Source organism: Eublepharis macularius, chromosome 3 (assembly GCF_028583425.1).
Source record: "Eublepharis macularius isolate TG4126 chromosome 3, MPM_Emac_v1.0, whole genome shotgun sequence".
In the NCBI taxonomy this organism is placed as follows: Eukaryota; Metazoa; Chordata; class Lepidosauria; order Squamata; family Eublepharidae; genus Eublepharis; species Eublepharis macularius.
Window position 1 is genome coordinate 4,463,901 of NC_072792.1, and position 13,724 is coordinate 4,477,624.

Consider the following 13,724-nt stretch of genomic DNA (forward strand, 5'->3'; position numbering starts at 1 on the left):
AGACTGTGTGACAGAGGGCTTCCTTTGGTCTGAATCTGCCAATTATTTTAAGATATATTTGATTTAAAAATCTCCTTCAAGTCTGTTGATATTTGTTTACTTGACTTTTTCCAAAGCCAGAAAGCCCCAAACTCAATGCCCTTTCATCATAAGAAAGGTGTTCCAGTCCCTTTCTGCTGCATCTTTTACAGTGCCACAATCATTTTTCTGAGATACGGTAACCAGAACTGCACAGTTTTCTAAATGTAGCCACACCACATGGGAGGAAGTGGGAAAGAGCCTACCAGCGGGCACAGTAGGCTACGGCTCACACAGCCCACTGATTCTTCAATTAATCTGTTCGTTATTAACATACCAGAAGGCTTCTACTTGTTTCAATATCAGAACAGTTCATTAGAATTTGAAAAGTGGAATTAATCACTAAATAAAAATACTATGTCAGAAATCTGTAAATAAATGTACTGAAAATGGGTAAAATTTTTAAATGTTTTGAAATAACAAATTACAGGGAATTACTCACCAATTGCAATTTTAAAATGCTGCACAATGCTATGCTCCTACACTGCATTTCCTCCCATTTTTTAATAAAAATGTTCAATATGAACTGATGTGAGGTTTTTGCATTTTGTGTTGGGGTGGGGAAAATAATGCAAAAGTTACTTTTTAAGTGGATCCTGAAAGACAGAATTAGCTTAGAAGTTGAAGAGTTTGAGAAGAACTGCTTTAAACAACCTTACTGTTGCCTGGCTTCTATCTGTGTTGATGTTGTTGACTTGTGTCTTTATGGTTTTACTGCATTTCCTGTAATTTGACATTTTGTTAACTGACATGCATGCCTGGGCAAACCAAGATAAAATATTTAAATATATGATTAAATACAAAGAAGTCATTAAAAATGCAAGTCTGCCTATTTCTGGGATATGCCTATGACAGACCATCACAGCCGCTCCTCCCTGTAAGCAGAAGCCAAGCCTCAGCCGTTGGTTTTACGTGGTTTCACGTGGTCAGGCTCACCAAAGCACCTTCAGACCTCAATAGTTGCTTAAACTGTACCAACGGTAGGCAGGATTGCATGTCTTTTATTGAATAACGCTTTGACGTTTAATGTCTTAAAAAAGAAAATTATTAAACCAGTTTTGCAGTTCATCAGCCAGCATGAATCAGAAATGTTAATGGAAGTTGGACTTGCATTAGGAAGCCCTTGCATTGGGTGCCCTCACGCCCAGCCCCCTGCTTGGTTTCTGTCCTGCAGGACACATCACAGCCATGTCACAAAGAAACACACACATCTACATACCATCCGAGTCTATGGTGTTCAGTGCTGTAGGAGGAATTATGGATACTTTACACTGGCCGAGCGGACACTTGCGAGGATACAAATCTCGACAAGCTGTGTGCACCTAGAAACAATTCAACCATGGGTTATTAATTTTTCTACCCAATATGCAATCTAATTTCATGTCAAAAGTTGGAAGCCTAAATATTCTGATACAACACAGTACTTTACTAGGATAACAATAAAGCTCTGCGCTTGTCCCAGCAGGCCTGTGCAACATCTAGTACATCCAACCAAACACGTGGCAGTCCACAGGCTAGCTTTGATGTCTGCCTGAAACTGCAACACCCCACAAAAACAATACATCCCAGTTTGCTTAGCCACAACTGAGGATCTTTAGGTGACCATCAGATATGAGCCTTGTACCTGCATAGTGCTCTCCCTGGGAACATTCTAGAGCTCTAGCAAGCGAACTCTTGACAAGAGTTTTGACTTAGCTGTGTGTGCTCCAATGGACAGGACTAGTGCTTTCCAATTCCTTACAAACTGCTGAGGATAAAGACTCCACTAGCAGTGAGAAAGACCTGCAATGGGTAAAAAGGGCATGTTGTGTGACTGAAGAACATCAGTTACAGGAACACAACTGTTTTTTCGTTGTGGTTTCTGAGAGTTCCACATATGGATAACCAGAAAATCAAAACTACTGACAAGAGGTGAATCGGTGGAGGATGGCTCTCCTGAAGACAACATCTGACACTGTGCACATACCAGTATTGCAGAGCTTCACAAAAGCTGAAGCTTACAAAAATTCAAAAGCAATTTCTCCGGGCAAAGAGGCAGCTAGCAGGATTGCCTTTCAATCACACTGAACAATTTGCTTAGTAACCTCAAAGCACACAGCAAGAGTTGACACAAGACAAGGAGGGTCTTTGCAATGACCTTTTGTCCTCTCCTCACAACTGCACAGCTAAGGAATTTTTCCTGCATGTCAGAGTGGGGCCCAAGTAAGAACAACGAGGCATCATGAATATCTAGAGTACAAAGAGTCCATTCTCCATCAGCCTGACCGTCAACCAATACGATGGGAAGTATATTAGGCCGGGGCTATCTGAGGAAAAGCACAGCACAGTAACGAGCTGCCTACGCCTGGCCCCAGATGTGTATGTGACCTCTCCTTAGAAGCCTCTCCCCACTCCTGCATATTCTGCTGTCTCGGATATAGCTGGAAATATAGGGGAACCAATACTGGATTTGAGCAAGAAGATCATAGAAGACGTCTTTGCATACAGAAACAGAGATCGCTTGACCCCAACAGTTAAGCATGCCACAAAGGGAGTCCAGAAGCCTAGAATGGAATGGCCTTGTAGAGGGGCATGAAACAATGGAGCAACACAGTTGTAAGGCCTTAGATATTGTGTTGAGGCTCAAATGCAGAATGCATCCGAGAAGGGCAGGAATGTCCAATTTCACAGAAGCTGAAAATATGATTCAAAGATAGATGTACTGGTTGAGGTCCAAACAATGTATGAGAAACCTGAAATCACTAATTTTACATAGACTTTGTTCAGATAAGATGTAGCAAGAATGAACTAACAATTTTTATATAGTTTGAAAAGATGTTTCAAATATAGATAAACTTGTCTGGTGTTTAAACTTAAAAGATAATTAGTTAGCCAAGAACATGAGTCCTTCTCAAGAGTCAGTTATTGGTTCTGAATATTTCAGATGGTTCTAAAGCCCAATAAATATGAGAAGCTGAACTGATCGAGAGCATCTTCCTAGAAGGAGCTCCTTCTCTGTGACCTCCTTATTGGACCCACGTAATCACTCTCCCTTAATGATTTATGTAGTTATAATGGATTGTATAATTTTCAGTTGATTGAGCTACTATTAAGAATGCTGAATAATCATGTTTTAATAAAGGCTTAGAATGGAACAGGGGATTCTGTGACAGTATTACTTATGTACTTTACCCATGAACAAACCTAAAACAGTACTGAGGTGTACCTCTAAATGATTTGATAGGAAAGCTAACTAGACATTCGGGGCTTCTTAGGTGCACACCTAAATCTGAGAAGAGTCATCCAGAATGCTGTCACACCTGAGGATGGGAGAGAGGCAGGACCCCAGAGGGAAGACTAGAAGCAACTCCCCCAAAAACCTCCCTATTCCACTAACCACCAGAATTAGGGAATCAGGAGCCCTCCAACTGGAATGTCTGCCTCCATATTGCACGGATCACCCCTGGGACACCAAGAACAGAGATTACAATGAACTCATGTTGAAGCCTGGACAAGATGATGGAGTGCCCATTTAGCAGGTTGAGGAATGCCACCTAATAACCCCGCTCAAGTGGAAGGAACTGAGTATGAAGTTTCTGTGGGATCAGGGCTTCAATAAGAACAATAAAAAGGGTAGGGCAACCAGGTCCAAAGTAAGAACCCTCAGCTGAGGCTTGGTCACTGACAATAAAACATTACTGAGGTGAGCTTTTGCTTCTATTCTAGCAAATCTGCCTGGACAGCTCCCTTGTTCTGGAGTCATAGCCAGCATACTAGCACCCTGGACAGCTCCTGGGCTGATCAATGCTTTGTTCCCCTCTTCTTGGTGGTGGGCAGTGCCCTCAAGTCATAGCTGACTTGGTTTCCCATGGTCTTCTTTGGCGATGTCCCATCCAATTACCAAGGCCAACCCTGCTTAGCTTCTGAGATCTGATGAGATCAGGCTCACCTGGACTATCCAGGTCAGGGCTCCCCCTCTTCTTATCTATTGATTATTCACAGCTGATCAGGAATAGCACACACATACAATAAAGACAAATAATGAAGAACATACAGCTTGCTCACTCACACACATCTAGGAGATGTTACTGCCACCCCAAAGGCCAGAGGTTCAAAGGAAGGAAAGGTCAGAGGGAAGAAAGCACGCAACCGTTTTTTTATCAGAGTAACAGCATGCAGGGCCCTCATTTTCTTTCTTTCACTCATCCTTAGTAAGTGGTACAAATGGCAATAGACAATGTTATCTGTTTATTTATAGCCCACCACGTATCAACAAACAGACACAGACCCCTGTAATACAGAAAATGCAACAGTCTAATTAAGTGCAAGTGCCAAAATTAGGAACACTAGATGCGGTTGTGAATAGGAAGCGCTCTGATTTAAATAAGGAGAATTTCCCGTGAGAAAGAGATACGAAACAGGAGAATAACCGGAGTCCTGTCGGGGAATTACGGAACAAGAAGCACGCTAGTGGGGCAGTGCCGGATATTGTGCCCTTACCACAAGGCTATTGTCCAGGAGGTACTCTTGTGGTGACTACTACATTTGGTGGACTTGTGTGGATAAGCACATGAATGGACAGTTTTTCCACATATACACCACAAAGAAAGAGCAACATCTACCTCTGGCACCTCTGGATATTTTGAGGAAGGGTTCTGTATAACCAATGTTGTATTAGTGTTATGACTGTATGGACTACTGAGCTATAGCCGTTATTGATTTGATGTGTATATTTCTAGCAGCTCTGATTAGGATGATATGGGGTCACATGGTAATTGAGTACTGTTATGTATTAGTGGTTTATAAGTACATATGATAGTGTTCCTAATTTTGGCACTTGTACTTAATCAGACTGTTGCATTGTCTGTATTATGGGGGTCTGTGTCTGTTTGTTAGCATTTAACCCATAATTGCCCTGTTTGTTCAGCAAGTATCAACAGCAGGGCACTGCCTTGCAAACCCTTTGTGAGTCTGCACTAGCCTTTTGCATTGGTGCCTAACTTACAGTATTTTTGGTGAGCTGAGGTCACTCACAAGTAAATTCTGAGCCACCAGTATGTAGGCCGTATCCTCCATCTGTGGGGTTGCCCTACCATGAATCTATTTGCCTTACTGGGGAATACAAAAATATAAGGATTTCTGCAGCAGATCTCCACACTCCAGTAGATGTACTCAGGAGGAAGCAAACGTGGTCACATACATACCTTCTCTCTCTCTTCCTCCGCACGAATATAATTAAATCATACCAACTGAATCTTAAGAGCACCAAGCTGCTCCCTAGTCCTGGTTCACCAGATCCCTCATACTAACAAGAAAAACTTGCTGCAACTTCCTGTGGCTCTAAGTCTCTTGTCTTAGCTTGGTGGTTCCCAGCCTTTTTGATACAGTGACCCACAAGTCCAAATTTACTTCGTATGGTGACCCATCAGGGCCTGGCCCAAGAGGCTGAGAAGGCATTGGGGTGGGGGTGAGTTGAGGAGATGCAGGAAGATGGCAGCAAAGATGTACATCTTGCACAGCAACTAGAGGACAGTGAAGCAATGCAGGGGGCTGGGCAAGAAGTTGGGCAGCTAAAGGAACAGTGCCAAGAAAGAGCCCTGAATTGTTGGTCCCCAAATTAAACCATTTAGATTACCAATTTTTAAGCCAAACCCTCAGAAGCTGTGAATGCCAATGCCTGCTAAAGAAGAGAGCCTGGCTGAATGACAGGTGGAGACTAAACTGAACAAAAAGGTTTTTCACAGTTTGCATCCTGAGATACTACAGAGGGAGCCAAGCAAACCATAGCTTGGCATTGCAGAAAGCCCCAGGTTCAATCCCCAGCATGTTCAGTTAAAAGAACCAGGCAGTCGGTCTCTGCCTGAGACCCTGGAGAGCAGCAGCTGGTCAGAGCAGACAAGACCTGGACCTTGGTGCACAAAGGGGCTGGTGCCGTGTAAGGCAGCTTTCATGCATTCATGCCCTTAATTCCCAAAGGGAACCCCAGAGACTAAAAAAGACCCACTCCTAACAACCATCCACGGGGTCTTTACCCCTCAACTACAGCACTTTGAAAAAAGAAACTCACCACACCAGAAGTACCCTGGCATGGCCAAAGAATAAATGCAACAAGAAAAAAAACAACTTTGGAAAAGGGCCACCTACAATTTGATAAAAGTTGTTTGCATCCATGACTGCCAAAAATCAAAAACCAAAACCAAATCACAATCCAAATACTGGGAACAGCCAAAATGACACAGGCCTTGTGAGGCCTTTTCGGTCCTGGCTCCCACCCGGTGGAATGCTCTGTCTGCTGAGATCAGGGCCCAGCCGGACTTCCTATCCTTCCGCCGGGCCTGCAAGACAGAGTTGTTCCGCCAGGCATATGGCTGAGGCTGGGCCTCCACCGGCCTGAAAAGAAAGGGGTGTATAAAATCTTAACTCTCCCTGTGAAGGCTGTCCACCATCCTTTTTAAAATGTGTATGGATTTTTATTGTATTTTAATAGGTTGTTTTTATTGTATTTCGTATTTTAATATGTTGTTATCCACCCTGAGCCTGCTTGCAGGGAGGGCAGAATAAAAATTTGAAATATGAATGAATGAATGAATGAATGAATGAATGAATGAATGAATGAATGAATGAATGAATGAATGAATGAATGAATGAATGAATGAATGAATGAATGAATGAATAGTGTGCAAGCTTTTGAGTTCACCAGAACTCTTCACCAGGCTGGATGTTAAAAAATAAAAAAGGGGGGGGGGATGCCTCTGGCCATGAACGTAAAGGCCTGTTCTTGCCTTATTCTGGCTCATAAGTAGATATAAAGTGGAACAGTTGGTGGCACCCTGTAAGCAAGAAAAAAGCCACTCTATTCCCACCTGGAAAAGCAATATAATGTCATAACACACCTCTATCAACGATAAATATGGAGAAAACTGGAAGGAGCTAACTAACAAGGTGCAGGGGAGGGTGGGGGAGCTCCTCAGATATTCTTGACCCTGGCAAAAGCTTTAACAACTGAGCAAGAAGACACCGGGCCCTGCCTCTTCAAACACGCACAGACAAACCAGAACGCTACTCTTAAGGATGGAGGCAGGAGCACTCACACACACACACACACACCCTAGCTGAAGCTCTAGAATGTTCACAGGTAGTACTTTGTGCAGGCAACAGATCTGTATGCACAGAAAATACAAGAGAAAACTGGAGGGGTGGGGGCAGGCTGCCAAACACCTGGAAAGCTCCAGTTACATGGTTAGTAGGCTGTGTTAAAGTTTCCAACTGATTCTTCTTTTAAGTGAAACAAATGTTCAAGGATTCGTTTTTGTACAACCAACCTAAGAAATGCATCAACAAACAGAAGAAGTAGTTCATGAAGAAGCCATGACAAAAAGAAATGTAACCAAGCATGAAAACAAACTTTAAGCAATGACTGTGCCATAAATACTGAAAAATAAGGAGGTGGTCCAAAAAGATCTGTTGTTTAAAGGGCAAAACTTTGGCTTGGTTCATCTGGGAATCAAAGAATCATCAACTGATTAATGGGGAGGAATAAATTTCCAATAACAAAGAAATCTGAGAATTAAGGAAATACTTTATTTTTATAGGCTTTTGATTCTGTTACATTATTCTAGAAAGAAAATATTAAGGGCATTTAAACACGTTTAAACAATGAGTGATAGTTTTTCAATACTGAACATGAAGAAATTTATTAACTTGCTTAAATATCTGATTAAACCATTGTAAGCTAATTGATTAATCTCTGACTCATTAGTCAATTCATACCCTTTGTCAAAACAAAGGTTTCCCAATGATAGAGGAAAACCTCTGTTTCCGTTGCAAAAACTGTTTGAGAGGCACTTTTTTTAAAAGGAAAGGAGACTTGGGTAAGCAATCTGAACCTACCATCGTTTTACACCAAAGGCATTTCCAATCTTGCAGACGCAGAACACTGCCGCAGGTCTTGTCACAGACTGCACATTTGGCACTAACGGGCAGGTTCCCTTCCAGCCACTGATGGGGCATGGCTATCTGCAGGGAAGAGGTCCCAAGGAAAAGAAACTAGGTAAGTCACCTTCCTTCGGCTTCCTTCCTCCTCTCCATCCCACAAATAACTTTTGCCTTCTTCTCTTTCAGTGGTCACCCCTCACAGCTAACTGAATGCTCTGCCACAGGAGCCCCAAAAGCACAGCTCAGAGATGAGACGCATCCAGAACAGGGGCGGCTGAAAGGACTGGGTGCAGCCCAATGCCGGCCATCCTCAGTGGCCTTTCACTGTAACTTGAGACTCTTTGGATCAATTACCTACAGGAGCGAAGGTTGCCTGCCAAACATTACAGCCGCACACAGCAAGAGAGAAGGCTTTCAAATCCATTCCCAAGAGCTATTCCAGGCTCCCAGCCATCTCTGTCACTTCTCAGCCCTTGCCTACAAGGAGTCTGTGACAGTTTTAATTCAAGGGCCTCATCCACGTTCTGCTTGAGCTACCAACCTACTTTCCACTAATTCCAGTAGGCAGACAGCAAGAGAGAAGCGAAGCTAAGAAGAGCTGGGTGGGGGGTGGGATGTCTTGACAAGGCCTTGAATCCCAAAGTGGAAGAACGATGGGTTATAAAGGGAATAAATACATATACAAAAATGCATTTCCATTCTTCCTTTGCAGTGCAAAACCAGGCAGGCAGGCAGCCATGAAAACACTTGCCACTTCCTGCAGACAGCAGTGAAGTGCTGGCCAGTTAATGCACGGTCTGTAACCACCTCTTGTGCTGCACAGATCGGAGGACCGGCTTCAGTCACGATCACACACTTCAAAAGAGCAGGAAAGAATATGCTAAAACTGTCAATAAACTGGCCCTAATATAATGTAGACAGTACCCCAAAACAGTTGTACTGTAAGCCGTGCTACTTAATTACTTGTTACATTTAACGTTTTTTCAAAACTAAAAATGAAACACGTTGTGCTGCATGGGCCCGCATGTATGGGACATACTTACACCGTCTTCATCTTCAATAATATCTTTTCCAATTGAAGTCAGCGTTGTCCACTTGCAGTTGTTTACTGCCCTAACTGCACATCTTTTATGAGCCTTAAATTTGCATACTAGAAGAAAACAAACGTGTATTGCTTACTGAGGCACTTCTCATCTGGAGGAGGGAAAATATCGGAGAGGCAAGATAGTTGGTAGCCCCTCAAGTCAGTCATAGAGCTGCCTCCAAACCCTCCAGCACCAGAGTGCCCACTTGTGGACCACGGTAACCAGGGCCGTCTGCTGTGGCACTCAAAGACAGAAGAAGTTCCTGCTTTACATGGAAAACCACTGAAGAAACACGGAGCAAGCAGGTCTTTTCCCACAGCTGCTCAATTCCCCAACAGGGCCAGTATTTTCTGCAGTCCAAAAGCATCAGAGATTTCCTTCTGCTTTTGCAGGTTCCCACCAATAATGTGGTAAGGAGCTTCGCAAAAGCCACCTAGTGATACTTTGGCTCTTGAAGAAGTAAGGATTGCGCAAATAATGTGAGTATCTTCAAAGCATTAGTCAAACTGCTATGGAAACATTAAGCACTGATCACAAAGCATCCCATCTTGCCATACACCACCCCAGAAAATCTGGGCTGGCAGGTTTCCGAGAACTGCTGGTCTTTTGAGCCAGTTGTGTAGTGGTTAAGAGTGACGGGACTCTAATCTAGAGAACTGGGTTTGATTCCCCACTCCTCCACTTGAAGCCAGCTGGGTGACCTTGGGCTAGTCACGGCTCTCTGGAGCTCTCTCAGTCCCACCCACCTCACAGGGTGTTCATTGTTGTGGGGATAATAATAACAACATACTTTGTAAACCACTCTGAGTGGGTGTTAAGTTGTCCTGAAGAGCAGTATATAAATTGAAAGTTATTATATTGTCGAAGGCTTTCATGGCCGGAGAACAATGTTTGTTGTGGATTTTCCGGGCTGTATAGCCGTGGTCTTGGCATTGTAGTTCCTGACGTTTCGCCAGCCACAGCTGCTGGCGAAACATCAGGAACTACAATGCCAAGATCATGGCTATACAGCCCAGAAAATCCACAACAACCATGTAAGTTATTAGTTTGTCTGACCCTCACAGACTCAGACTAGAGCTCACATACTTACATGAAAACATAAACCTGAATTGTTTAAAATGCGCGCTCTAATAAGAGGTAAACTCTGGATACCTTTTTATTAGGACCATCCAAAATACTGAATAGGGATGTATTGAATATATAACAGCTAAGTCGGCATTCTGAAGAAATGAGTTGTGACTCATGAAAGCTCATACCCTACCACAAATTTTGTTAGTCTTATAGGTGCTACTGGACTCTTGCTATTTTCAGCATTATCTGGGTATACCAACTCAAATTAGAGAATCCCAAATAAAGTCGGGAAACCAAATACGTTAATACCAAATAAAATCAAATATATTTGGTTTTATCTGTCAAACACAACTCAACCAGTTTAAAGCTGGCTGGCTGCTTCTTCGAGCTGTTTTTGATACTTTGTTTTTGGGTGGGTGGGTGGGTGGGTGAGTGGCAATGGATGCGCATTGGGGAGATAGCTTTTTTCTGGTTGTGTTAGTTTAAAGACAAGAGTTGCCTGCTTTACTGCTTGCTAGAGTTCCTTTACATATTATTAAGTTGTTCTTGGGGAGGGGGGAGAGTTGCTTAAGCAGTTGCTTATTCTTTGTTCATTTATTTATTACAGTGTCCCTTGCTTCAGTTTGGTTTTTATGGGATTCTCTGGTTTTATGTTGGTTCTGTTGCTTAGGTTCTAGTGGGATTCTCTGGTTTGACATTAGTTCTGGTGGGATTCTCTGGTTTGATATTAGTTCTATTGGTTCTGTTCTGGTGGGATTCTTTGGTTTGGTTGGTTCCCTTGCTTCAGTGTGGTTCTAGTGGGATTCCTTTGATTCAGTTTGGTTCTGTTGGGCTTTTTGGTTCAGCTTGCATGGGAAATTGCATAGGGACTGGCTTTTGGCCAGGGGTTTTTTGCCCTGGAAAGCCTTGGAATGTTTTATTCCATAGGAAACAATAGAGAGTCGCTGGGGGGAGCTTGTTCAGGGTCCACAGAACTGGGCCACTGGGTCCAATTTTCCTGAAACTTTGGGGGGGGGGGGCGTCTTTAGCAGACAGTAAGGGCTCGGTTTCCTACAAATTTGCTGACGTTTGCATAAAAATGCCCCCCCCAAGCCCCCTGACAGTTTCCCCAATAGGGAATAATAGCAGAATATATTCAGGAGTCTCTAATAAAAGCAAATTTGATTAGGGAACCTGACTCAGGTATCAAGAATACCAAATATTGATGGTATCCCTAATATCCAGATCCAAATTATACCAATTTTGTTTTGCTGCATATCCTGCCCTGAAGACCGTATTCCAGCTCTGAGCTCTCCGGAACTCTTTATCAGGCAGGATAGTCAGTATTTTTAAAAAGGCAGAGGAAAGAGAACAAGACGCTTCGGGGCACGAGGGAGCATCCCGCTTAGCCTGCAGGTCGTGGGGAGAGACCGAGAGCGGAATACCAGGTGGTGCTGCAGACGGAACTGGGTCAGGTTCCCAGACGCATCGGGGCTACAGGATCAGAGAAGCCCAAAAATGACCACTCCCCCCACGAGAATAAAAAGGCAGCAGTTTATTACGTGGTCTATAACACCTCCTCAATTCTATTTAAATTTTTTACAAATGACAGACCTAGGGACTTTGACATCACATCCCGAAACATTCTTCTCTGCCCCCAACCCTTTTTTGGTTTTTGTACTGAGCAGCTGGGCTGATGAAGGTTTTGTGGGGAACAAAAATACTTGCTCCCTGTTGTATGATATTTTGGTAGGTCTAACTCCTAATTAATAAAAGTATTGCATGAATGTGTTGTTTGGGTATTTCATATGGGCCAACATGGCTACTTTTCTAGGATACAACACAGCTCAAACCTACAATTGTCATCTTTCTCTAACAGTGATATCCTAAGCAGAGTTAGTTAGATGGGAGTAAGTCTACTTAGGATTTCACTGTAAGTAATCAAGATTGTTCACCAACTGATTTTTCAGTTCAAAGCAGGGAAATGGGGCTATTTACTTGCTAAAGGCTGTGCTACCACCTGAGAGAAGAGCTTCAATTTTGTAGGTAAAAAATACTATTTGCAACACTTTGAAAACTCAGCACCTCCTCAACAGAAATGCAATTCTACTTCTGCTGCATGAAAACCCAGCTGTGGGTGCCTCCATTTTCTCTGTTTGATCGCTCTGCATCCCAGCTGGAAATGATATTTAGCACAACCCGTTCAGTAATCAGCCTTAGTTCTTGGGAAAGCAGGAACATTCCCCCTCCACATAGAAAGTCTTACACTGGTATGTTTGTGGAGCAGTTATAATGAGGCATTTTAAAACTTCACCAATGAAAGGTCAAGATGTTATGCTAATATAGATTAAGATCATATGCCAATAATCAATACTGAACAATACTAGGCCTAGCTTCTATACTCTCTAGATGAACTTTTAAACTTTGCATGAACTTTCAGTGTATTTTTTCTATGTATAAGGTAATTCAACAGGTGTGCTTTCATCCTTTGACAATTAATTAAAATAGTGGACTCTACTGAGATTGATGTTCCTCTATCAGAGATTCAACCAATGGTGATCGTCCAACTTAACTTTTCTTGACACTTGTCAGAGATTTATAGTATTTTCCTGCAGTACAGATTATGACATAATTTTTTAACTAATTGGAAGGCTGTACTATGAAATTATGAATATTCAGTGAAGTGTCAAACCAATCAATATTTGTTTGTGCTATCATGTGAATAGACCCTAAATATTTGCATATGATTAGGTATATCATTGCAAACACAGAAAGAATAAGCAGGGTACTGATGGAAGAAATCTCTTGAGAGAATCTAGGTGAGAAACTATTTCTACCTATGTATTTCATGGAAACTTTGAGCAATGTTAAACTTAGGATTTATTGAGAAATGTTAGTGAACTTATTTCTTATTGCCTTTCTATGTTCTGTTGTTATAGGATTCATATTAATAGCCATTTATATTTTGATTGCTTGCTTCATTAAAAAACTAGGGTGTATCTTCAATAAAGTGAAATAAACTCTAGATTGGTGTCTGTGTGTTTGGTAAGGAGTTGCAAAGCAATATTGAACCCTATATAAATAAATGTACTGATAAACAGCTGGTTCAAAGAACTTATCTGTTTGACAGGTCTAAAGACTAACTGCTTTCTGCTTCCCCGGAGAGAGATCCATCTTTCTCTTGGCAAGTTGAAACTTGGTTTTAGACACGGGAACTGACTCGTTACAAAGAGAAATATAAAACAGGCCTGAAAATAAAGGTACATACTGTGCGACGGAAATTGGAAATACCCACACCTAATCTTGTGTCATTGCCTATCTAAAGGAAATTAGATCATAGGACAAGACTCTAAGAGAGCCATCCTGAGGAGGTCTACTCAGGATCTTACTCAGGCCTATTCAGTGAGACTTACTCCCTGGCAAGTGTTCACAGGATTGCACTGTAATTTACCATGTGGCTATGTGTGGGTAAGAAGCCTACGAAGTTTGCAATCTTCCAATAGAATGTGAACATGAATAATTGCTTCACTAATTGATGGCTGCTTTTCACAACCTCGCCAGGTCTTCCTTCCTCACTCAGTGGTACCTACCACAGGC

General features: G+C 42.4%; 1 protein-coding gene across 1 annotated transcript in view; it reads right to left on the reverse strand.

The window, feature by feature from the left end:
* Positions 1–13,724, reverse strand: part of DGKH (diacylglycerol kinase eta) — a 138,332-nt gene that overhangs the window by 61,295 nt on the left and 63,313 nt on the right. Inside the window, exons 6-8 of the mRNA XM_054973702.1 lie at positions 9,036–9,142; positions 7,948–8,073; positions 1,298–1,400 (exon numbers count right to left, since the gene is read on the reverse strand). Coding sequence (XP_054829677.1) covers positions 1,298–1,400; positions 7,948–8,073; positions 9,036–9,142 — 336 coding nt within the window. The remainder of the gene's footprint in view (positions 1–1,297; positions 1,401–7,947; positions 8,074–9,035; positions 9,143–13,724) is intronic.